This window comes from Ovis aries, chromosome 15 (assembly GCF_016772045.2).
Source record: "Ovis aries strain OAR_USU_Benz2616 breed Rambouillet chromosome 15, ARS-UI_Ramb_v3.0, whole genome shotgun sequence".
Taxonomy (NCBI): Eukaryota; Metazoa; Chordata; class Mammalia; order Artiodactyla; family Bovidae; genus Ovis; species Ovis aries.
Genome location: NC_056068.1, coordinates 40,260,103 through 40,286,356, shown reverse-complemented (window position 1 = coordinate 40,286,356; position 26,254 = coordinate 40,260,103). Strand labels below are relative to the sequence as shown.

General features: G+C 47.1%; 1 protein-coding gene across 23 annotated transcripts in view; it reads left to right on the top strand.

Moving 5' to 3' along the window:
- The window catches only part of MICAL2 (microtubule associated monooxygenase, calponin and LIM domain containing 2), a 240,883-nt gene that overhangs the window by 80,424 nt on the left and 134,205 nt on the right, over window positions 1-26,254 (top strand). For all 23 annotated transcript variants that reach the window (XM_060399889.1, XM_042233046.2, XM_042233047.2 and 20 more), the window contains 4 exons: window positions 15,128-15,335; window positions 19,829-19,945; window positions 21,601-21,702; window positions 25,161-25,316. In XM_060399889.1, coding sequence (XP_060255872.1) covers window positions 15,128-15,335; window positions 19,829-19,945; window positions 21,601-21,702; window positions 25,161-25,316 — 583 coding nt within the window. The remainder of the gene's footprint in view (window positions 1-15,127; window positions 15,336-19,828; window positions 19,946-21,600; window positions 21,703-25,160; window positions 25,317-26,254) is intronic.

Sequence of the window (26,254 nt, the reverse complement as noted above, 5' to 3'; positions counted from 1 at the left end):
CTGAAGGAGATCAGCCCTAGGATTTCTTTGGAAGGAATGATGCTAAAACTGAAACTCCAGTACTTTGGCCACCTCATGCGAAGTGTTGACTCATTGGAGAAGACTCTGATACTGGGAGGGATTGGGGGCAGGAGGAGAAGGGGACGGCAGAGGATGAGATGGCTGGATGGCATCACTGACTCGATGGACGTGAGTCTGAGTGAACTCCAGGAGTTGGTGATGGACAGGGAGGCCTGGCATGCTGCGATTCATGAGGTCGCAAAGAGTTGGACACGACTGAGCAACTGAACTGAACTGAACTTGGAGTAGGGATGTCTCCTCCACCCCTCCTCTCTGTTTCAGCCCAGCAGGACATCTTCACCCAGCCTGAGAGCAGCTCCCTTTCAGGTCCTGCCTTTGCTCTTTCCTCTTCCCTCTGTGTGTGATTAGTGAATCCCATCTTACTTAGAAGCCCTCAGTGGTTTGTGGCTTTCTTTTGTTTTTGCTGAAGTGGGGCTACCTGTGGGCAGGAAGTGTAACATGCCCATCTCCTAGCCCACTTTCCTAGTTCTCAACATGATGCCTAAGGAAGGGTGTTCCTTGAGTGTTTTCTGTATGAAACACTTCTGAATGCATTCAAAATACATGATGTTGTTGTTGTTTAGTCACTAAGCCATGGTTGACTCTTTTGCAACCCCAAAAACTGAAGCCTGCCAGGCTCCTCTGCCTGTGGGACTTGCCAGGAAAGAATACTGGAGTGGGTTGCCATTTTCTTCTCCAGGGGATCTTCCTGACCCAGGGATCAAACCCATGTCTCCTGCATTGGCAGGCCAATTCTTTACCACTAAGCCACCCGGGAAGCCCAAATGCATGATAGGTATCCTTTTCTCCTTGGTCCTCGTAGATCAGGTCCTGCATGGAACTAGAACAGTGATTTCCAAATGCCTTATTTTTCTTTAATAGTTCAGCAGACCTTAATCCATGTCTTCACCTCTCTCTTCACTCCCCCCTGCCCAACCCCCACCCAGTGTTTAAGCTGGGGAAGCACTTTGTTTGTTCTCCCTGGAGGGTGACAGCCATGATGTAATACACCTAGATCCCAGAAACCCCATCTTCCATAAGTGGACTTGCGCAGCCAGCCTGAGGGGTGATGCCGCACTCATTCCGCTGGCCCAGGCCTGCCTCCAGAGAGCAGGGGCCCTCGATGCCCAGGCATGCCTTCTTTATGGTGGCAGAAATAATCCCCAAGCAGCTCCCAGCGGGCTGTGAGGAGAAGTTTTCCAGAAACATGCTCTTTAAGATGGTCTGATAAAGAAAATATAACGTGTTCCTTGGCAGGTTGCAGACATGGATGGGCAGAATGATGTAAGGTTGGAGTCTCCCAATGTCTAGACACTGTGACCCATTCAAAGTTTTGAAACATTTTAAATACAAGCCGTTTTACAGTGTAAAGTGTGACCCACTTGGAAGTTGTCAAGAGCTTCTAAGTTTGCTCCCTTTTGTGGCAGCTACAAGAGGAGTCCAAACACTGCACTGGTGAGAAGAGATTCCCTGGCCTGGAAGGCATGTGAGATCCTAGGAAGAACTCATCTTTCTCCTGTTTTCTGCAAGGCCTTAAAGCTCCTTTTCTAGGGAAGGCATCTAAGTGTCAGTATTCTGGGCTTGTCTTCTGGAGCTGGGGACCCATGTCTGGACATGCGGCTTTGCCATGCAGCTGTCTTCTGTGGGTTGGCACTGGATGTCCCTCCCCCAACAGGCAGATCAAGGTGCAGTTGACCAGATGGATCTTCCCTTAGGGAATGTCAAGGTTTGCTGTCTCCCTTGGCTTTGTCACACCTCAAGTTTTTCATCTGAATCTAGCTATTCCATTGGTAAACTGTGAGAAATGCCCCATATATTACATATATTAGATAATATCTTCCCCCCACTTTAAACAAATCCAGAGACACTTCACTGCTCATCAGCATTTCTAATCAGCTGCAGACAATCTGTCTACATTCTAAGTTAATATAATTTGAGGTAAAATTAAGCAAGAGTGATAGTTAATCATTTGAGCCCCAGATTTGGGCAGGTCTGGGTTTTAAATTTAGTTTTGCCTCTTACCAGATCCATGCCTTTGAGCAGTGGGACTTTCACTTTATCAGAAATGGGGAGATAAAATAGTTGCTGTCTCATAAGTTAGTTTCTGTCTCATTTAATAAGGATGTATATATAAATCCCCAGGACAGTATCTCAGTAAGTATTGGCTATGACACTTCAGTTAGCCTCTGTTCAGTTCAGTCTCTCAGTTGTGTCCGACTCTTTGCGACCCCATGAATTGCAGCACACAAGGCCTCCCTGTCCATCACCAACTCCCGGAGTTCACTCAGCCTCTGTAGGCATCCTGACTTGGGGATAAAAGCATGATTTGATTTTATGCATTTATTCACTTGACAGATATATCATGGCACCTTCTTTGGGTCAGGAATTATGCTGACCCCTGGGGATCCAGTGCGAGTGAGGAAGAGAAGGCTCTTGGTTTGGTGGAGCTTGCATTCCAGAGGGAGAGACACACAGTGAACTAGTTGATAAATGAAAGCAAGGCTAGGGTTGTGAAAAGCACTGTGTGGAAAATGAATGGGGAGATGTGATGGAGCAAATGGGGTAGGGCTGGGGAGTTGTCTCCGAGGACTGTGAAGTCTGAGATGAGACCTGATCACAGAGACCTGAGGGAGGGCATCCCAGACTGCAGGAGCTGCAAGGGGCGCCCATCTGAAAAGGGCCTCTGCGCTCCCGTGAACATCTTCTCGGGCCCCTAAGGAAAAGACAACGTGGGGAAGGAGATGTTAGGATAATCTAAGCCTGCGGTTGACAAAATGTCTGAAATATTTACTGTCTGGCCCTTGACAGAAAAAGCGCACTGACCGTTGATCTAAAGTCTTCTCCAGGTCAAACAGTGAGTGTACCTGTGAGCTCAGGGTACAGCAGCTGGCTGCCTCCTGCAGGTGGGGTTCATCTACCTGCTGAACATTCTCTGATAAAGGCAGTATACCTGCCCCAAGGGATGCAAACCACTCCCAGCCTTTGAACTGGTGGGATCACAGCCTCCATGTCCCCTGAGGGACTGGACCACAACTCTCACGGATCTCAACGCTGATTTTCACTTCCAGGACTGCTCGAGAAGAAGGAGGGGAGCAGAGGATCTGTTAGTCATTGCTGTTGTTATTGGCTGCTCATCCTGTGCTAGGCTAGGCCCTTTTGTGAACAATTCTACAGTTTACTAATCCCATCCCTGTAACAACCATAGTTGGCAGGAACTGCTCTTATTCCTCTCTTATGGCTGAGGAAAGTGAGGTCAAGAGAAATGAGTCGAATAGGCTGCTGTGCTCAAAGGCATACAGCTGATAGATGGCTTGCCAGCTTCAGAACCTGCCCCTTACTTTGTCCCTGGATGTGCTGTTTCTTGCTGGTGTTCCACTGAGGACAGCTAAGTCTTTGCCTGTTTGCATGCCTGAACTAAGCCACAGTCATCCCGTACCTACCTATAGGGCTAGAGACCCTATAAAAGGAGAATATGAAAGGGGCCAGTGCATCCTTGCAGTATATTCTTAGGTGTACACTTAGCCACCACCTCCTTGCTGCAGAATACGCCCGGGTTCTTGGCAGGGTGGTTAACTAGTCCATGTATGTCAGGGGTGGCCTGGTGCTCCCTGGGCTCTCGGCCCAGCTCTGAGCTGGCTGCAGAATCAGCTGCTGGGTTCAGGTAAATAGTCTCTCCTTTGCTGACCTCAGAGCAATAGGAGTCGATGAACGTGGAATGAACACCTGGCCTCTTCTCATGCAGATCCATTACCAGGCCCACGGTGGCCTTTCTGTAGGGCCAGCCCAGGACAAGGCTGCTGCCCACTGATAGAGTCAGCCTTGCCGGTGACCACGAGTGATCATGGGATGAGGTAGCACCAGTGGAGGAATGTCATGAGGGAGAGCAAAGGGGCCAGAAATGGACAGCGGCCTCAACACTTGGGAGAAAAAATGGCAGTGAGAACAATGTGAAAGAATACTGGCTGCCGGAGTCAAGGACCTGGTAGTGACTGACTCCTGGCTCTGCCTTTTATTAGCTATGTGATCTTAGGCAGATCTGAGTTTATGCTCTGGAGCTAGAATCCTGGGTCTGAATGCAAGTTCCTTCTTCTTAATTGTGATGTGACCTTGGATACTTCACTTAACCAATTCTGTGTCTCAATTTCCTAATCTTGGGTTTTGTTGGTTTGAATAAATTAATACATCTGGAGCATTTAGATCAGTGCTTGACATAGGCAGCCCACTCCAGTATTCTTGCCTGGAGAATCCCATGGACAGAAGAGCCTGGAGGGCTACAGTCCATGGGGTTGCAAAGAGTAGGACACGACTGAGTGACTAACTCTTTCAACTTTCTTTGACACAGAGTTAGACTTCTGCTAGCTTTATTAAGTCATATGACCTCTGGATCTCAGTTGCTCAACTGTCTACCAGGGAAAGCAATGCTGCTTTCACGATGGAAATAAGCTGGCTTACTTAAAGCATCTGCTGCAGGTCTGGTCTGTGTGACACACCCAGTAGATGCTTCTCCTGAACTAAGTGGCTCCCAGTCTTGGCACCTGTTGAGTGGAAATGTTTGACCTTGGGTGGATTGACAGCTGCTGGTCCCAGTCCTGGCTGGCTTTTCTGGGCTGGGAAAGTGTAGGTGGGTGCATAGCCTCTTCTGCCTTTCTCACTGGATTGAGTTGCCCATGACGTTGGCCCCTTTCAGATGTTGCTAAGTCCTGGATGGGAAGGGGCATCTTGCCATTGCTGTAGTTTTCCTACTGGGGTCCTGCCAGTGCTTGCTGCTCTCACTGCCACCATAACAGATTGGCTCTAGGAGTACCTGGAGTATACTCAGGGCCTGCTGGGTACTATCAGCCCCTTTTTCTCCCTAATCATCCCTGAACACTTAACCTGGGTCAGGCTGGTTACTTGGGGTGCAAAAGTGAGTCAGACATATCTCTACTTTTGAAGAGGTCACTGGAGGTCAGATAGACTTGAAGAAAAATAAAATTCATTGATAAATGGAGCAGTGGGGGGCATGGGCATTCCCTGCCTGCACCCTCTCTCTCCCTAAGTACCTGCAGTGGTCTCTGGTGGTGGTTTAGTTGCTCAGTCATCTCCAACTCTTTGCAACCCCATGGACTGTCTGTAGCCCACCAGGCTCCTCTGTCCATGGGATTTCCCAGGCAAGAATACTAGAGTGGGTTGCCATTTCCTTCTCCAGGGACCTTCCCCACCCAGGGATTAAACTCAGGTCTCCTGCATTGCAGGCAGATTCTTTACCAGCTGATTAAAGTCGTGGTCCCTGGACCCAGGCACCTGAGTTTGAATCCTGGATCCAGCTCTTAAAAGTTACAGCTGTGAAATTGGCAGGGTGGTTATGAGTTGTTGTGAATAAAGGATTCTGAGTGCTGGCTATTATCATTGTAATGTTTAAAAGCAAAAGTTCACTAAGCAACTGAAAAGAAGGACAGAAAGTGATAAATGTGAACTTGTGTATCTATTTCTGGAGGCTAGATTGTGTATCTTAGCTCTAGTTTCCCCCCCACATATGGATTATAACTGGCCCTAGAGTTTTCAGCTTTGAATATATCTAGACTCAGCCCATCTCTGAAGGCTCTTCACGCTACTTCTCCGAAAGGAATATGAGATTCCTAACACCCTTTTTTGGAGTCTTGGAAGGGCCCATGGCTTTTGATCTTCCAAAGGAAGGAAAGAGAGTCAAGGTAGCTGACTGGCCAAACCGCCCCCCCACCCCCCCACCGCCTGCCATGACTAGAATTCCTTGCTAATAACTGTGTACACCAAGATGTCAGTATCAGAGCTCAGGGATAAGAACTTATGAGATCCACTGAAGAAAGACCATTGGTGGGGAGAAAACCAATGCTATAAGAAGCAACATGTATTGTAAATGGTATGTTTGCTGCTAAGTCACTTCAGTCGTGTCCGACTCTGTGCAACCCCATAGACAGCAGCCCATCAGGCTCCCCCGTCCCTGGGATTCTCCAGGCAAGAACACTGGAGTGGGTTGCCATTTCCTTCTCCAATGCATGAAAGTGAAGTCACTCTGTTGTGTCCGACACTTAGTGACCCCATGAACTGCAGCCTACCAGGCTCCTCTGCCCATGGCATTTTCCAGGCAAGAGTACTGGAGTGGGTTGCCATTTCCTTCTCCAATGCATGAAAGTGAAAAGTCAAAGTGAAGTCGCTCAGTCGTGTCCGACTCTTAGCGACCCCATGGGCTGCAGCCCACCAGGCTCCTCCGCCCACGGCATTTTCCAGGCAAGAGTACTGGAGTCGGGTGCCATTGCCTTCTCCGAATGGTATGTTTAGATGAGTCCATTTTTGTATATAAATTTTACCTAAAAAACAAAAAACAAAAAAAAGAACTTCGATAATCATTCTTTTTTAACTTATTTTTTATTGTTGATTTACAATGTTGTATGGCAGTGACTCAATTATACATATAGATGCATTCCTTTTTTTTTCTTCCATTATGCTGTATCATAAAATGCTGAATATAGCTCCCTGTGCTATACAGCACCTTGTTGTTTATCCATCCTATGTACACCAGTTTGCATCTACTGATCCTAAATTTCCTTTGCTACTTGCCTCCCCCTTGGAAACCCCAGCCTATTCTCTGTGTCCCTGATTCTGTTTCTGTTTCATAGATGTGTTCATTTGTGTCGTATTTTAGATTCTACATATAAATGATAAGGTATTTGTCTTTCTGACTTCAGATAGTAGATACTCTGTTTACATCCATTTTCCTGCAAATGGCATTATTTTGTTCTTTTTTATGGCTGAGTAATATTCCACTGTATTTCTGTACCACATCTTCTTTATCCATTCATCTATTGATGGACATTTAAATTGTTTCCATGTTTTAGCTATTCTGAATAGTGCTGGCATGAACATGGGAGTGCATGTATCTTTTTTTTTTTTTAATTTATTTATTTGCTTGGCTGCATCGGGTCTTAGTTGCAGCTTGCAGGATTTTTAGTTGTGGCATGTAGGATCTAGTTCCCTGACCAAGGATCAAACCTGGGTCCCCTGCATTGATAGCGCAGAGGCTTAGCCACTGGACCATCAAGGAAGTCCCACATGTATCTTTTTGAATTAGAGTTTTGTCTGTAAAATATGCCCAGGAGGGGGATTGCTGAAATGATATGGTAATTCTACTTTTAATTTTCTGAGGAACCTCCATACTGTTTTCCACAGTGGATGCACCAACTTATGTTCCAACTTACAGGGTATGAGAGTAACCTTTTCTCCACCCCCTCTCCAACATTTATTTGTAGACTTTTTAAATGATGGCCATTCTGACCTCTGTGAGGTGGTACCTCATTGTCGTTTGGTTTTGCATTTCTCTAATAATTAATGATGCTGAACATCTTTTTGGGTACCTACTGGATGTCTGCATTTTTTCTTTGGAGAAATGTCTTTTTAGGTCTTCTGACCATTTTTCAGTTGGGTTGTTCATCTTTATGTTGACTTATGCAAGTTATTTGTATATTTTGGAACTTAAGCCTTTGTCAATTACAACGTTTGCAAATTTGTTGTTGTTCAGTCACTCAGTCATGTCCGACTCTTTGCAACCCCATGGACTACAGCACACCAGGTTTCCCTGTCCTTTACCATCTCCCTAAATTTGCTCAAACTCATGTCCATTGAGTCGGTGATGCCATCCAACCATCGTCCCCTTCTCTTCCTGCTTTCAATCTTTCCCAGCCTCAGGGTCTTTTCTAATGAGTTGGTTCATCACATCAGGTGGCCGAAGTATTGGAGCTTCAGCATCAGTCCTTCCAGTGAACATTCAGGGTTGATTTCCTTTAGAATTGACTGGTTTGATCTCCTTGCAATCAAATATTGATTGCAAATGTTTTCTCCCATTCTGTAGGTCGTCTTTTAGTTTGGTTTATGGTTTCCTTTGCTGTATAAAAGCTTGTAAGTTTAATTAGGTCCATTTGTTTATCTTCATTTTTACATCTATTGCCTTGGGAAACTGACTATGGGTATAATTTATGTTAGAGAATGTTTTGCCTATGTTCTCTTCAGGAGTTTTATGGTGCCATGTCATATGTTTAAGTCTTTAAGCCATTTGAAGTTTATTTTTGTTTATGGTGAGAGGGTGTGAAAAATTTGAATAAATATTGAACTCTAGTTAATTAGATTTGCATCCTGAAATATTTGGGAAGAAATGTACTGATTCAGCAATTTCACTGAAATGCACCAAAAATTAAGATCAACTGATGAATAAGTAGAGAGGTGGAAGGATGATAAGACATATGATAAAGTGAGGAGTATAAAATCTAATCATAGAATCTAGGTGGTGGGTATTTGGGTGTTCACTAAAATTCTTTCAATTTTTAAAAATTTATTTTAAAAATTTTATAGTAAGATACTGTAAAAATATTTTAAAGCTACTAGATTGAAAATAAAACCAAACAAAAAAGCCCATAATGGAAAACTCTTTAAGTAGATACTGGAAATATTTTCAAACATTTAAAATAATGCTGGAAAACTGGATGTCAATATAAAGAAAAATAAAAGTAGTCCTTTATATATTCTGCAATATATTTCCTTTTTTGAATTATAAAATTTATATATTTATATAATATGTGTGTGTGCATATATATATATATATATATTTATTTATTTATTTAGAAGGATGTTGCAGACAGTGGGCAAAGCAAGTGAAAAGACCCTGTGTGTGCTTAGGGAGACCATTGTGGTTGGAGTGCAGAGAGGGAGGGGGCTGGGCGGGAGCTGAACACAGAAGGGAGATTGAAGGGCAAGGTCTTGTAGGGTCTTGAGGCCATAATACAGTCTGGTTTTGAATTCCGTGTGCCGTGAAAAGCCATCAGAGGTTGTGAACTGGGTGTGACGTGATCTGACTTCAGAAGGGCCACCCCAGTTGCTGTTGGGGCTGTGGACTGTAAGGGACACGAGGGAAAGCAGGAGGCCAAGTAGTCCTGCGATCAGGATGGAGGAGGAGGACAGTATCTTGCATCAGGGTGGCAGCATGGAGGAGGTGAAACTAATCAGGGGCAGACTCTTTTCTGAAGGTAGAGTCAACAGGATTTATTGGCAGGATTGGTTTGCGATAAGCGAAAATGAATCTAGGTGGACACCAGAGTTTTGGCTCCAGGAGCTGGAAAAGTGGGAAGAGGATAAATATGAACTGAGATGACCATGACTGGGAGAGGTGCAGGGGGTGGGGGCGGCGGGGGAGGATGTGCGATCAAGAGTGTGATCGTAGGTCTGGTTTGACATCGAAGATGCTTACTAGAGCAGCTGAGAATGTCAGCAGGCAGTTGTTTATCCGAGTCTAGGAGTTTAGGGGTTGGGGACAATTTTGAGCATCATCAGCATGAAGAGGGTACTTAAACCCATGGAAAGAGGATGTAAAATAAAGAAGGGAAGAGGATGGGGCTTGAGCCCCAGGTGCTGCCCAGTGTGGAGGTGAGGAAGACGAGGGCAGTAGTAGAGATGCATGGGCGTCTGTGGCTGAGGTGGAGAGAGGAGATTCCAGAGAGGGAGTGTTTCAAATGCTGCAGTGCTGGTTCTCTGCCTCCGGTTTCTTTCTCTCTCCTTACCATCTTTTTTATTGCTCTGGAACTACTTGTCCTAAACTAGTACTTTCATTCTACTCCAAACCCATAATAGCCCAAGTAGGGATGGTGGGGGGAACCATTCAAATCCTTTGATCTGACGTCCCAGGCCTTCTACCATCTGGCTCCCTCTCTGTCCCCTGGTTTCCCTTCAGCCCTTTCTTGTCCCACACAACACCAGGCTCACTTGAGCGCAGCCTGGCCTCCCCTCCCTCCAAGTCACCTCCCTCTTTCTCAGCCTGACATTTCTTCTGTCTCTCTTGAGTCCTCAGCCTCAGTTCTCTACTCCTGGACCATCTTCTGATAGGACTTTTTCATAACCACATTTGTCCCTTCCACACACATCCTCAGTAGTCGCAGGCGGTCCCAACCCATCTAGCATTTCTGGCCCCTCTGGCCCCCAATCAGACAGCCTCCTGAGGTTTGGGGACAGGGACCTTCTCTTGCATCTTTTGCCACCCACAGAGGGGACTCAGTGGTCTTACATATCTTAGCTGAGAAGGGAACATACTAATTCATAATAAGGCCCAAGGAAACCTGGAAGAATTTTAATACATGATCATGATTTCAAGTACAACTCCTGGGATCCAAGGTTTGTTCTTACCCTAGTCCTGTGACCATAGCCAAGTTTACCTTCCCAAACCCCAGTTTTCTCATCTGCCAAATGCCCAGTTCAGGGTTCTTGTAGGAGAGAAATGAGGTGCCTATCTTACAAAGTGCTTAGCACAATAAAAGCAGACAGTAAGTGGGAGCTCTGATTTTTATTATTGCTATTATGAAAACTGTCTTTCCTATTACTCTTCCTGTTATGTGATGGACAGACACCTGCAAAGGTGGGACAGAGTTGGCACTGTTGATGATGTACTTTGGCATCTGAAATGAAAGGAGTCGTGGGCTCACTTGCTGCTGATCTCTAGGGGAGGTTTGATAGCACGCATGTCCAGACTTCAGGGAACTCATGCCTTAAATGAAGGCGATGCGGGAGGTATAAACAGCACCCAGAGGCAGGAAGCACAGCCTTGGTGATTGCACTTCTGACTCTCAAGTCCAGGGTCCAACCTGAGTGTACTTACACGGTCCAGGGGTAAGATGTTTGCAAATGAAACTGCCCCCCAAAATCCAGACCCCAATCTCAGCAGTTACAATTGCTCAAGTGGGTCAGAGCACCGACTCAGGCTGAAAGGGAGGCACAGAGGAATGGAATGTTTCTCAGAGGAATTCGTGTTATTTTTTGAGAGCAGACAGGGAGAACAGGATATCTTTCTTCATTTCCGCTCTGTAAATTTCTGAGGTTAGTAAGTGGGGTGATTGTTACTCAGGAATAGCTGGGTGTGACCCAGATACAGGAGAGTCAGATCAGGGCAGGGCAGGGCCCTGTCAAGTCAGATGAGGGTTTGCTCCTCACTGGAGTGGCCTTTGAAGTTGCCGTGGAGAACCCGGTCTGGCTATCCCCACCCCTGCCACACAGAGCTTTCTCCATCCAAGGTTAGAATCGTAGGTGGCTGCATCTCTTGTGAGCTCCCCTTTCTTAGACCGTGGGGCTGTGAGGGCAGGTCCCTTAGGCCAGCATGTGGGTGGGAAGCACCTTGGCTTTGATAACTCTCTGCCCTGTGATTCTGAACGAGCTGTTTGCACTCATGGTAACCCAGTAACAGTCAGGGCCTTCCTGTCTGGGTTTAGATAAGCAGCCCATCTTAAGAGCCGGTGAGGCTAGGAAGCCACACCAGGAAGCACGAGGGCACGTCCCTGGACCCAGAGCACTGCACAGGGAGCTGGCCAGTGGGCCAGCATGCGGGAGGGCCGCCGCTACCAGAGAGATGGCACCACGCGTGACATCGTGTCTCTCAGCTCGCTGCCAGGTCTCCAGAGGCACCAGAGAGGCTGCCAGTGTGCATGCCTGACCCCCCACTGCCCGCACCTGCCTGAGTGGCTTCCTGAGAGCTGCAGGGGCTTTAGCACCATCCGGCCTATAAATTTCCACCCCAGGGAAGGACATGAAGTTCAGCCGAGATGCGGACTCAGGGCTTCGGGGAAGAGGCCTGTACTCAGCCTGAACCCGGCTCCATTTAGAGGGCCAAGGTGTGCCCTGTGTAGGGAAGGAGCCCAAGCTAGCCTCACTTACTCCTGAACACATCCCCTGTGGCCTGGCCTCGTGGTCAGGCAAGTGGCTTGGAGATCAGCCTTTGGACTTGCGTGGCCTGGGTTCGTGTCCAAACTTGACCACTTCCTCATTAGGTGACCCACCCTGGGGCAATTTCTGACTTCTCACTTCTTAGCTCAAATATGGGGACAATAATAGTACCCAGAGCAAGTTAACTTTTCAATGCCTCAGTTTCCTCATTTACAAAGTGGAGGTGGTGATGACAGGTACCTCATAGGGCAGTTGGAAAGATGAAATAGATGGAATGATTAGGACAGTGCCTCGCAAGTAGAACCTGCTGGACGTGATATAGTTTAGATCCTATAGTCATCCTTTTCAAGGAGCTGCAGCGCCTGGGTGAGTGAGTTTGTGAATGGCAGACCTTGATCCGCTCGCTCTCTCCAAGTGCTGGCTTTCTGCGCCCCACCTCCCTGGACTGTCTGCACGCAGAGCTCCCAAACAAAGTGGAGGCAGAATTCAAAAGCGGAAATCAAGCCTCCAGACTGCTAACCCCTAGCTTAGCCCCTGGTCCTTTCAGTGGCTCCCTTCGGGGACTGATCCCTTTAGCATTCTTGGCGCAGTCCCAACACTTTCCCCTTGGCCCCCCACCCCCACCATTTGTGGGTTGGATGATGTAGCATGTCAGCAAGAAGTCAGTAGTGCTTTGGGGGTCCCCTGGGAGGGCACAGGGTCCTGTCCAGCCCGGTGCCTTGACAGTGGGCGAGGCCTCATACCCCCTCTTCCCATCATTTGATAAATAAAGAGCTGATTTTTCCATGTGGCGTTTGTCTCTCTCCACAAATGTGGAGGTCTAAGCACGGCCAAGCTTATCTATACAATGGACTTCCTGCTGGTGTTGGATCTACCCCGCTCCCCACTGTGTAATAAATTTATGTCGCCTGAGCACACAGATCTGCTGACGTCCGTGATCCTGGTGGCCTTGGCAGACCCCAGCTCCCCTAGCCTGGGTGGGAAATGCAGACATAAACCCTGGCTGATGTGAATCGAACATCCCCGATTACTGTCAGGCAGCCAGAACTGGGTGGGCCTTGAGGGTGTGGAAGTTCCTTCATCCATCAAATGTTTATTGAGGCCTCCTGTGTGCCAGGCCCCATACTGGACATGGAGATAGCTTTTGTGGAGCTTTTCGCTGGCCTGGGAATCAGATGCACATAATTATAACACATGGAGCTTGGTTCTGGGGTGGCACTAAGGACAGAGCCTGTAGGAGGAATGTACAATCTGATTTGGGGCTTGGCCTCAGAGCTGACTTTTAATGAAAAATTTTCATTCCTTGGCATGGAACCCTCAGCAGTGAAGCCCGGATGCCTCTGGGAAAGGTGGAGAGTTCCTTTGCATTGAGTTATCATGATGCTTTGCACACGTGGTCTGTTTGCACTCTGCCCACCATCCAGAGCGTCATCTGTGGGCAGGCCGGGAGAACCCTCTTCTTCACCTGCTCCTCTGCCCAGGCACACTGCAGCCATGGTTTTCAGCTTCTTGTCAGAACTCTGAGTTCCCATGTTAATCATAACGAGTGTGTTCCTGGAGGAACTGGTCTTGCTCCGGCCAGCAAGCCTTCTCTCCTGTCTTGATAACATCTGTACCAAAATTTCTCCCTTTATATAATTAGGCCTGTTGGTATTTGCCTTAAGTATGACTGGTGTCTCTGAAATTTCAGGCCCCAAAGTATGAGCTGGGGCCCAGGGTGGTGGGAAAACCAAGCTTTCATTGGTGGGATTTCAGGTTTAGTTGAGAGGGCCAGAGATGGTACACCAGCAACTGTTTGCATGAGAAATGCACAGCAGCCCCCCAGCTGGTGGGAGTGGGAATCCTTGCCTTGCCCAGGGAGCAGTTCTGGGTCAGGCCTGGTAGATGGGAGAATGCAGGGGGCTCCCTTCCTCCCCTCCCTGCCTTCTTCCCCCCACATCCTCCCGCCCTACTCCGTCTGTGGCCCTGGAGTGACAGAACTCAGCAAACAGGAAAAGATGCGCTAACTGCAAAGAAATGCAGTGAATCCAGACTTAACCCCAAAGCCAACCTCAGAGCGTCGGGGTTTGGAGTCTTGCTTTGAGATGCCCGTCATGGTCTGGCTATGTCCAAGCCGGAGGAGCTGTTTAGGGTGTGAGATAAAGAGGAGAGCTGGGCTTGGGGGAGTTGGTTCTCTGTAGTCAGCTCCAACCAGAAAGGAAGCATTAGGTTTTGCCTACCCGCTGCCTGTCTCTGGAGTGAATTGTATCTCAGTGGTGACTTCATTTCCCCTAACAGAGTTTCCACAAACTCTCCGGACGGTTCCAGCGAGTAAGCCACACTGACTGTGGTGTGGGAGCTTCTGATATGCTTGTTTGCAGTTTCCCTTTGGGAGTCTGGAGGCCCCAGATGAGTGATAACTGGATGATGGAACATTTGCTAGGGGAAGGGGAATGCATTTTTTTTTTTTTTAAGATAAGGTTTGATCCCGAGCAGAAGAGATGTTTCCAGATGCCTGTATGGTGTCAAGCAGTGATGTGTGGGTGCAGATCCCCTTCTCTGTGACTCTGGGGGGGTATCCCCAGTTAGTTAGACCCCCCTCCCAAGTTGAACTCTTGCCTCTTAAAGGTGCTTCAGGACCTGTCCAGGGGTAGGGTGGGCTGCTGCGAGGGGGGTCTGTCAGCCAGAATACCAACCGCCACTTTCCTATTTTTACTGAAGCAGTGATACTCATAAGATTTTATTTGAATAGAAGGGCTTTTCCCCAGTATAAGTAGTTGGTTAGGTCATTATGTGTCTTCTCTTCTTTCCTAAATGGCTGTAGCTTTCTTGGGGAAGGACCCCTGTCTTGTTCAGTGTTGCAGGATCCAGAGACCGAGTTCAGGACTGGAGCAGAAATCCCTTCCTGTCCCTTCTGCCCGCGCAGTCCCAGTGCCTTCAGGACCATGACCATACCCCTTCGCTTGACTTCTCAGACTCTCAGCATCTAGCTCCAGATGAATCCTGGTCTCTCTTCTCTCCTTTCCCCCAAAGTATCCTTCTCTCCATCCACCTGGACTAACAGGTCAAATGCCAGAGCTGAGATTTAAGCCCAGTTCAGTTTAACTCTGAACCTCACGCCTATCTTACTGTGCCTTCCCCGAGTGTCCTTCGTGGACTCTGCATTCTTCACGGGATTTGGTACAGTGATTGGTGTGGGGTAAACCCACAGGTAATGTACATGGGATGTATGAATGGCGGGTCCTAGTAAGTGTTCGATTTACACTGGTTAATTTGGGTGCATGTGGGTTTGCTCCCCAGTTACATTGCTGACTAGGGAGGAAGTTCTGTCCACAAGACTGGAGGCCACTGAGTGTCTCTCTCCGCTCTCCCTTCTCAGTGTCTCATCATTGGGGGAGGACCATGTGGTCTGCGCACTGCCATTGAACTTGCCTACCTGGGGGCCAAAGTGGTTGTGGTGGAGAAGAGGGACACTTTCTCCCGGAACAATGTGCTGCACCTCTGGCCTTTCACCATCCACGACCTGCGAGGCCTGGGAGCCAAGAAGTTCTATGGGAAGTTTTGTGCCGGTTCGATCGACCATATCAGTGAGTGGAGCCAGCGGTGGTACCCCGTGTGGGGAAGGGGCTGACCTGGGGTGGGGTATTTCTCCACATTGTGGAATCCCCAGGATGTTCCATCCTGCAAGTCTCCGGGGGCTCCTCACATCCAACCGACAGACATTTAGTGCCAGAGCCTGTGCTGTGCCCACTAGGCTGGAAGCACCATGATGCCAGGGACCATGGTGTGTCTTACCACAGTACCTTTAGGGCGTAAAATGGCGCCTGACACATAGTAGACGCTCAATGCACTTCTGTTGAATGAATGAATGAATGATATATGGTAAACAGAGGCAGAGGTAAGTCATATAGTTTCTTGCACCAGGTTTCCTTGAGCTTTAGAGAGGGAGGCCATCCTGATGGGGGTCCATCCAGAAAAGGAGGGGACTGGGAAGGTGGATTTTGGGTCCTGGGCCATCCCTGAATGATTAGTAGGGTGAAGTGAGCCCTGAGGCGCCTCCTGTGCTGATGTCACTTAGGCCTGGGTCTCTCGAGGTAGGATCTGTGCAGGCAGGCTTTGGGAGAGAAGCCTCCCTCCTCCTCATGCTTTACAGGGAAGAGGTCTTTTTTTTTTTTTTTTTTTTTTAATTCATTTGGCTGCACCAGTTACTTACATCACTCAGGATCTTTAGCTGTGGCATGTGGGATCTAGTTCCCTGACCAGAGATCAAACCTGGGCCCACAGCATTGGGAACCCGGACTCTTAGCCACTGGACCACCAGCGGGGGAGTCTTTAGTCATTTTATATACAGCAATCATAACTCATAAAAGTCAGGGAAGTTACTATTGTGGGGAGAGTTAAGGGTTTGAGTAGATTTGGGTCCATTTTCTGTGTGACTCGGGTCAGATTTCTCACCTTCCTCCAGCCCCAGTTTTGTCTCCCCTAAATGTGATTGATGCCTGCTTACCAAGAGAGCTGAGAGGATTGATCAAATGAGGTCACGTGTGAAATGTGCTTATCACTGTGCCTGGCCGGTCTAAGTGTTCAGGAAGCGCCTTGCATCCAGCAGGGTACAATGAACAAGAAGCAGCCGGGATCCCCAAATTCAAATAAATTCAGAGCTGCAATCTCTCAACCAGTGAGTGGAAGGAGAACCCTGAGACCCATGCTCTTATGAGGACAGGCACTGATGGGAAAAGGGTGTGGGGCTGGGGCGAGAACAACTGGAGAGAATTAGCAGCCAGACAGGGTGTAATTTAGTCAGATACAGGAGACCTTACCAGCAGGGGCCCAGGGTTTGTTCCCGCCCTCGGATGAGAAAATTCCAAGAGTCCAATGGAAAGAAATTTGGATTTGCCCAGAAGGCTGCAGTGTCAGCTTTCCGGATATTCCTTACCACCCACGGAAGAATGTATGTTGGTACCAGTTTAGCATGACAACATTAAGCACCACTTTCCCATCGAGCCTTCTTGAGAGGCAGAGCTGATCACCAGGAGGCCTCAAAGGAGGCCAGGCTGACTTTCTAGCCAGGGGGCCCCTCACTGCTCCATTGACGGGGCCCCCACTTAACCCCTGGTTCTTGTGTGTGGAAACACGGGCAGGACTCTGAAACTGAGATTCAAAGTTCACAGTGATCGTTGTCAAGGGCAACTCTAGTACCCGTGGGGAGGCAGGGAGAATTTATTGAGTACCTACTGGGTGCTGAAACCAGATAGACTGGGAACCTTGAAACCATGAGGGGTTCCCACCCCCATGGCCTATTTCCTGGCATGGACTCTTGAAGCACCGGCTGATTGGCTCCCTTTCAAACTGGCCATGGTCTCCAGTCCCAGCTGTGACCTGGTCTTCAGCTTTGCTCAGCAGTTTTCCGCTGGTCCTGTGTCAGCATCCTCCTCCAGTTCCCACCGTGGCCGTCCCAAGCCTCCACCACAGCCTCCTCATTCTGAGCAGATGGCCTCCCTCCATCCGCTTCCCTCCAACGCTCTGCAGAAGAGAAGCCACCGGCGGGAACTTCCCCTGCCAGGCCCTCTCCTCCCTCCTGCGCCCTCCTCTCCCCAAGTGCCCTCCCTCCCTCTCAGCCCGAAGTCAGAGGCAGAACTGGTCCTCCCTCTCCAACCCTAGAGGCTCTCAGTTTCCTTCTCGCCTTTTCCCCTGCTCTTGCCTCACTCAGCCCCTCCAGTCCTCTGATACAGCCCATTACTTTTCTTCACCTCAAAGTGCTCATTCTAGAAAGAGGCGACTTAGACTTTGCCTCCACTTTCCACTCATGCCGGCTTCCACTGTGGTCTGGTTTCTCCCCAGTACTGTGCTAAAGGGACTCTCTCCAGAAGCTTCCCCTCCTCCCGTGCCCTGGCCTCCTGCGGTCTTCATATGCTTAATCTCTCCATAGAACCTAGTATTCTTGGTCCCTCCGCCCTTGGCTTTCAGGACTGCAGCTCAGACCCTGTTCTGCCACCCCGCTGGCCCCAGCTACCGGGTCCTGCCCCATTCTGTTTACCCGTGTTTCCTCCATTAGATGGGGTTCCATATCTCCTGGGCCTGGTATGGCTCTGTGTGATGGTAGATGTTCACTAAATGCTCAAGCAGTGAAGCCCACAAAATGCAGAGGGACCCACAGGTAATCTGAAACTTTGTGCTCTCAGAAATGTATTTGGAGGCATGCCCATTTGTGCTCAATGGCAGGGACAAAATGGAAAAACAAAGAGCCACTCATTGCGAGAGTTTGGGAGAGTGGATAGGAGGTGGAAAACATGAGTCTAGCTTTGTGGGGAGGATTCCCCACTCCACCCATTACCAGGGATGGCTGAGAGCTCAGGCAGAGTAAGCCATTTTCTCTCTGACTGTATGTATTAACTCGTTACTCGCTCTCTGTTTACTTCTCTTTCCACCTTCGTCTTGTCAAACCCACAGCCCAGCTCAGGAAGGAGGCAGAAAAGAGAGTCACCCTCAGGATACCGGGTGTCACCCACCTGACAGCTAGAGCACAGTCTTGCAGTCAGACAGATCTGGATCCACATTCCAGTTTTGCTCCTGTGTGAACCTGAGCAAGTCACTCAGCCCTCAGTTCAGTTCAGTTCAGTCGCTCAGTCCTGTCCAACTCTTTGCAACCCCATGAATTGCAGCACTCCAGGCCTCCCTGTCCATCACCAACTCCCAGAGTTCACTCAGACTCACATCCATCAAGTCAGTGATGCCATCCAGCCATCTCATCCTCTGCCGTCCCCTTCTCCTCCTGCCCTCAATCCCTCCCAGCATCAGAGTCTTTTCCAATGAGTCAACTCTCCGTATGAGGTGGCCAAAGTATTGGAGTTTCAGCCTCAGCATCAGTCCTTCCAATGAACACCCAGGACTGGTCTCCTTTAGGATGGACTGGTTGGATTTCCTTGCAGTCCAAGGGACTCTCAAGAGTCTTCTCCAACACCACAGTTCAAAAGCATCAATTTTCAGCTTTCTTCAGAGTCCAACTCTCACATCCATACATGACCACTGGAAAAACCATAACCTTGACTAGACAGACCTTTGTTGGCAAAGTAATGTCTCTGCTTTTGAATATGCTATCTAGGTTGGTCATAATTTTCCTTCCAAGGAGTAAACGTCTTTTAATTTCATGGCTGCAATCACCATCTGCAGTGATTTTGGAGCCCCCCAAAATAAAGTCAGCCACTGTTTCCACTGTTTCCCCATCTATTTCCCATGAAGTGATGGGACCAGATGCCATGATCTTTGTTTTCTGAATGTTGAGCTTTAAGCCAACTTTTTCACTCTCCTCTTTCACTTTCATCAAGAGGCTTTTTATTGAGCCTCAATTTCTCATCTCTAAAACAGGAGTAATTATCCCAAAGGGCCACTGTGAGGGTTAAATGAGAAAGCAGTGGAAGGGTTAAATGAGAGAACACAGGGTGCTTGGCACATAATTAGTGCTCAGTAGTGTTCATTATTGGTACAGGCATACCCTGGAGAAATTGCAGGTTTGGTTCTAGACCATCAAAACAAAGCAAATATTGAATAAAGCAAGTTACATGAATTATAGTGCATGTAAAAGTGATGTTTACACTATGCTGTAGTCTATCTGGTGTGTATACATATAGAAATAGGTGTAAAAAAGCAATGTAAATACCTTAATTTAAAAATACTTTATTGCCAAAAAAAACTGCTAACCGTGATCTGAGCCTTCAGTGAGTTTTGTAATAGTAAACATCAAAGGTCATTGATCGCAGAACACCATAACAAATATAATAATAATGAAAAAGTTTGAAGTATTTCTAGAATTGCCAAAATATGACACAGAGACACACAATGAGCAAATGCTGTTGGAAAAGTAACACAGGCAGACGTGCTTGATACAGGGTTGCCACAAATCTTCAATTTGTAAAAAAACATAATATCTAGAAAGTGCAATAAAGCAAAGTGCAATAAAATGAGATATGCCTCTATATTGTTATGCTCAGAAATCATATGGTAATTAGATAGTGTTCTGCATACAAGAGGCACTCAGACATTGTTAATGACAGTTCATCTCTTTCAACTTCCTTTCTAACAGGTATTCGTCAGTTGCAGCTCATCCTATTCAAGGTGGCCTTGATATTGGGGGTTGAAATCCACGTGAATGTCGAGTTTGTGAAGGTTCTAGAGCCTCCTGAAGATCAAGAAAATCAAAGTACAGTATAAGTTTCCTTTTGGTCTAGAAATCAGATATTGTGAAATGGAAACAACATTTGGAACTCCCAGAGGATGACTCTGGGCTGTTTGACATAATTCCATCAAAGGATATTTTACTGTTTTGGATCATTGTTGTCACTTTAGGTTTGTTCTTCAGCTCCTAGGGGATTTATTAGAGACATGAGTTTGATCTCTGGGTAGGGGAGATCCCTTGGAGTAGGAAATGACAACCTGCTCCAGTATTCTTGCCTGGAAAATTCCGTGGGCAGTCCATGGGGTTGCAGAGTCAGACACAGCTGAACCCACACACACATTAAACCTGTAATTTGGTTACCCTGTCACTAGGAGGCAGTACTTTGACAGATGAAGTCTAAGTAGTAAGTGGGAAAGAAAACATAGATTTGGTTATCTGATAAAATTCATTGACATGCTCTTCAAGCTGTGTGTACACACACAGATATGTGGATATACTTACTGTACCTGTATGATATTTTAAAATCTAGTAAATAAAAATGAAGTTTTGAGAGCAAATGTGAAATAAATGTTTGAAATATTATTTGGCCTATAATATTTTTTAAGCTTTATTGGAAAATAATTTATAAACCATAAAATTCATCCACTTTAGGTTTGTCATATTGAGTAATTTTTCTCTTATTCCTTTTAGTATTTTATAAAAATTCTGATCTTTTATATTCACCATGGCCAGAGTTTGTTCATGATGCCTCTATATCTTAATATCAAACTCTTCTGCTGCTGGAAAGGGCTTTCAATTCTGGGTCCAGTTTTGTGTCAGAGACCTTGTAGTTTCACACATAGGTTACAATCCTGATTTCTCCTTCCTTTGCCCGGAATATTGACATTTTAGGGGAGACATTAGTTGGCTTTTGTGGCAGGACAATATGTGTGATTTGACTCATGTCAAATTATGTGCTCTTAACCTTTCCCAGATCCCTGTGTGCTGTGCTTAGTTACTCAGTTGTGTCTGACTCTTTGCAATACCATGGACCGTAGCCCGCCAGGCTCCTCTGTCCATGGGGATTCTCCAGGCAAGAATACTGGAGTGGGTTGCCATACCCTCTCCAGGGTCTCAAACCAACCCAGGGATCTTCCCAACCCAGGGATCAAACCCAGGTCTCCCGCATTGCAGGCAGATGCTTTACCTTCTGAGCCTCCAGGGAAGCCCAAGAATACTGGAGTGGGTAGCCTGTCCCTTCTCCAGGGGATCTTCCCAATCCAGGAGTCAAACCAGGGTATCCTGAACTGCAGGCAGATTCTTTACCAGCTAAGCTACCAGAGAAGCCCTCCCAGATCCGTAGTGGGTGTTAAATTCTAATTATGGGTAACCAGCAAGATTTCACCTGAGAATTGTTTCACAGACTCCCAGCCTTTATAGAAACCAATAAAACCAGGCATGGAATTGGCACAGCTGATTTACCTTTTCCGGGACTGAACTGAAACTAAGCCAGAAGGACTCCAAACACAAGTGTGAATCTGAACAGTCTGAGTCTTTCCTTTGGAGCCTCTATCTGGGGTGCCTATGCCTGGTGGCATTGTCCATTTCTCATGGCCAACACGGGGTGGGGGGGGGGGCGTGTAATCACTCTGTCCTCCCATCTCTCACTGCCAACTCATCTCATTTATCTGTCCTGGCAGAAATTGGCTGGCGGGCAGAATTTCTCCCTGCAGATCACTCTCTGTCGGAATTTGAGTTTGATGTCATCATTGGCGCGGATGGCCGCAGGAACACACTGGAAGGTGATGACTCTTCTTAGGGCTGAGAATGGAGGGATGGGGGTGGGAAAGGGTGTATCAGGAAAGGCATGAAGAATGGGTATAAGATGGTAGATGCCAAAGCTGGATTGGGGGTCTTGATAGAAGGGCAAACTGCCCTGCTCTGCTTGAGGCTGAGCATTTAGAGAAAACCATTTAATTCTCATTGAAGCTCTGTAATTTGTGAGTAGTAGGACCTCTCAGAACATTGCTATAAGGACTGGTCTAAGACTCGTATGTAACCCTTCTTTTTAAAGGTTAAACATCATGGAAATTAAAAGAAAAAATCAATATACATTTATTGAACACCTGCTGGTGTGCAAGCCAGGGTGCTCAGTACTTTCATACTTCTTCCGACTAAGAGAATCATTTTATACTGTTGATGGTACTGGCTTACTGTGAAGTATAATACGCTAGAAGGAGGACCGCATCTCTTCTCATAACTTTACAGCATGGTCACTGCTGGTCAGTGAGATAAGTTTAGCCCAGACTCAAGGAATAAAACCACACCTCTCTGCTTCTAAGTTTGGAAGCATAACACGTTTTTTAGGGGAGAATCTAGAATCCATTAGGACCCTGGTTTGAAGACCAACTGGTCCCACATGGCATCTCTTGGGCTGAGGACAGGTCTGTTTTTCAAGCTTGCCTTGCTCAAAGGCTACAGCCTGCAGATGTCTGCCGGGGAGGGCACCTTCACTGAGGACAGAACACTGTCCCTGATCTAGGGTTGGTCTGCCAGACCTCAGGAAGTGTGGTCCTCCTAGCCAAGGCCCTTCCCACCTGCCGTACAGTGCTGCTCCTCCCCTCTCCCTTCACTTCCACACCCACTCCCCCACCCCAAGCAGTCAGTATTGGATATTGATCAAGAAAATGTTTAAGCTGCCCACCTGAATGTTGTACTGTGAGTTTATGAGGCCATTCTGATGGTTTGTAAATCTGAATATAAAAATCCAGGATCCACTCCCACCTTGAGGATGGTTTGACATTTTGTTAACGTAAGTAGGGCAGGAAGGGAGAGAACCATCTGAGCAACTTAAGACCAGGTAAGCAGACGAGAGCAGATTTCTCAAATGGCACTCTTGGCATCTGGGGCCAGGTAGTTTTTGTGGTGGGGACTGTCGTGCTTAGCAGCATCCCTGACCTCTACCCACTAGACACCAGCAGCACCCTTAGTTGTAGCAACCAGAACCATCTTCACACTTGGCCAAATGTCCACTGGGGGGGCAAAATCACCTCCAATTGAAAAATACTAGAGACTACTGACCATTATTGACCACTTCCACAAAGGTCTAATGAAGAACCAAAATGAGAGAGTGTTGAACAGAAACTCAAGATTTTTAGTCAAAGAGATTTTCAGCAAAGAAGTTTGGAATCACCATCCTAGTGGTACAGAACCTGCCTGCCAATGCAGGAGACACAGGTTTGATCCCTGGCTTGGGAAGATCCCCTGGAGGGAGGGCGTGGCAACTCCACTCCAGGATTCTGGCCTGGAGAATCTCCTGCAGGGAGGAGCCTGGAGGGCTACAGTCCATAAGGTCACAAAGAGTGGACTGGATTTAGCATTTGCATGAGTCTTAGCATATGAAAAGGGGAGGGGAATCCCCACTGGTGGTAAAGACAGTGGTTATGTCTGCTAGGAAGATAAATGCCTTGAGTTAAGCTAAGTAAAAAGCAGTCAGTACCTGGGGCTGGGGTGGAAAGGAAATTCTGGACTGAAAGAAAAGACATGCTAAAATGTAAGGGGATTAGAAGGTGGTGGTCCATTGAAATGGGATCTCCTGTTGGTGATCCTGTGTGTAATCGCCCATGATATTGTGATTTATAATAAGGCAAATATATCTGGGTCTTTGTCCCCTTTCTGACACAGCTCCCCAAACCCTTGGAATTTCCTGAGTGATAAGAACAAGAGGAGCATCTTTTGTTATGATATTTGTCTGTGGTTCCTGAAAACATTTCAGAACCATAAATGTGAAATGGCTGTGTTGTTATTCACAACGAGCTCCTTTCCACCACACCTGAGTGTATGTTAATAAAGTGAGTTTTGGAAAGTGCCTAAGAAAGGAAAGGGATTGGTTGCCTGGGGAGCCAAAAATAAAAATAAAAAAAAAATGATTAGAGGGTTGGAACTTTTAATCCTATCTCCTGACCTCATGGGAGGGGAGAGGGGCTAGAGATGGAGCTCAGTGACCAGTGACTTAATCACTCATGTGTCTGTAATAAAGCCTGGGGGGGGAACCCAAAGGAAAGGGTGTGGAGAGCTTCTGGGTTGGTGAACAAGTGGACGTTTGCAGAGAGTAGAGTGTAGCATGCTTAAGCATCTCTTCCACTTGGCTGATCCTGAGTTATTTAGTAAGATATTCTCTGAGTTCTGAGAGCCACTCTAGAAAATTAATCAAACCTAGGAGGGAGTTCTTGAACCTACAATGTAGAGCTGGTTAGTCAGAAGCATTGGTGACGACAAGGGCTTATAACTGGCATCTGAAATAGAAGACTGAGCTCTTAACCTGTGGGATCTGATCTTATCTCTGTGTAGGTAGTATCAGAATTGAGTTGAAGTGTAGGACACACAACTGCTATCCTGAAATTGCTAGTTGGCGTGTGAGGGAAAAGGAAAACAACAACAACCACCACCACATTGTAATTGGGTGCAGAATTCGTATGGCCGTTAAAAAAGTGATTTCAATGTACACCATTGAAAACTATGAGAACCTCAGTTAGTCACTGAACTAAAACAATTGCAAGTTAGAATTGCATCTCTCCATTATCCATATATGGAGTGAGTACTAAAGGCCAGTCACTGTGGGCTGGAGACAGAGAATTTGTTAAAAATCTCTGTCCCACAGGAATTCAGTCTCATAATTCTACTTATCAAATGGGGAAAAACATGAAAAATGCTATCACAGTAGTTTTAATTGTGTAAGTTTAAATTGCACATGGGTCTTTCATGAGGCTACCTTGCAGCAATGTCTCTATCTGCTTCTTCTAAAGATAATCTTTCCATGGGTGGTGGGCGTGGCGGGGTGGGGGCGGGGTGGTTGCAGGATGGTTCTAGGACATTACATTTATTGTGCACTTTATTTCTGTTATTATATCAACTCTACCTCAGATCAACAGGCATTAGATCCCAGAGGTTGGGGACCCCTGTTCTAAAGGATGAGCCCTGTGATTGCCCACTGGAGAAGCGCACTGTCGTTTCGGAAGCCTAGCCAGGATAATTGGGCCTAGAGATTTGGGGGAAGAAACAAGTCCCACTGAGAAAGGCCTCCAGTAGGTTTCTTCCTCAGGGACAAACCTTAGCATTTCTGTCTGCCTTTATACTCTAGATCCAAAATTCTGGTTTCACTGTCCCATGGGCCATCTGAGAGTAGCTTTCTCAGTCATCTTTTCCAGTTTTCACATCAAATCCAGAAGAAAGACTCACTTTTCCCCTTTACCTCACACAGGGTTCAGAAGAAAAGAATTCCGTGGGAAGCTGGCTATTGCAATCACCGCCAACTTCATCAACAGAAACAGCACAGCTGAGGCCAAGGTGGAAGAGATTAGCGGTGTGGCTTTCATCTTCAATCAGAAATTTTTTCAGGATCTTAAAGAAGAAACAGGTGGGACCTTCACCTTTCTCCAAATCAGGCTATTGTTCCTGCTTCTCTGTTCTGTTTAGGGGTTGAAGTGGGGTGGAATGGGGAGGGGTGGGGGCATTTGGCTTTCCTAGCTCTTGGCACCACGAGACTCACTCTGGTAAAGCGGAAGCAGGAGTTTCTCTTTAGGATAAGAATGGACAGAATTCCTTCAGGGACAGGAAGGATTCTTGAGGGAAATTTCTAGATGTTGTACATGAAAATAGATAACCATTTATATAATGGTTAATAGATAACCGTGTATTTATTTAGCCATCTATACGCAGGAGACATTTACTGATTGCCTGTCATATTTGCTATTGTTCAGTCACCAAGTCGTGTCTGGCTCTTTGGACCCCATGGACTGCACCGCGCCAGCCCTCTCTGTCTCTTACCATCTCCTGGAGTTTGCACTCAATTTCACGGGATACACAGTTGAGGTTGACATGGTCTCCTCCCAATAGTGGCTCCTTGTCTGGGGAGAGACAGCCACATAAACCATCCTAAAACAGGCTGGTGAATCTATGCCCTAAGTCAGTGTGGGGTTCCAGGAGCACTCTGATGGGGAACCAGCAACCTGTGGGTGGTCCAAAAAGAGGCATAGGTGCTTTTATCAGTGTATCAGCTGCCCTTCCCTCCAGGGACGGTCAGGGATATGGAGGATGGGTCACGACACCCAAGGGCATCGGTTGTCTCTCAACCGTGGGACTTGAAGAAAGGACTCATTCATTTCCTCAACAAATATCTATTGAACACCTACCATCCATTTTCCAAGGACATGAAATAGAGGGGTTGGCAAACAAACAAAAATCCCTCTTTCAGAGTTTATATTCTATAGGTGTTGTGGGGGTGGGGGGTGACCATCAATAGGCAAATCAATGACTAACATGGCAGGTGGTCTGTAAGCATAGTGGAGAAAAAAT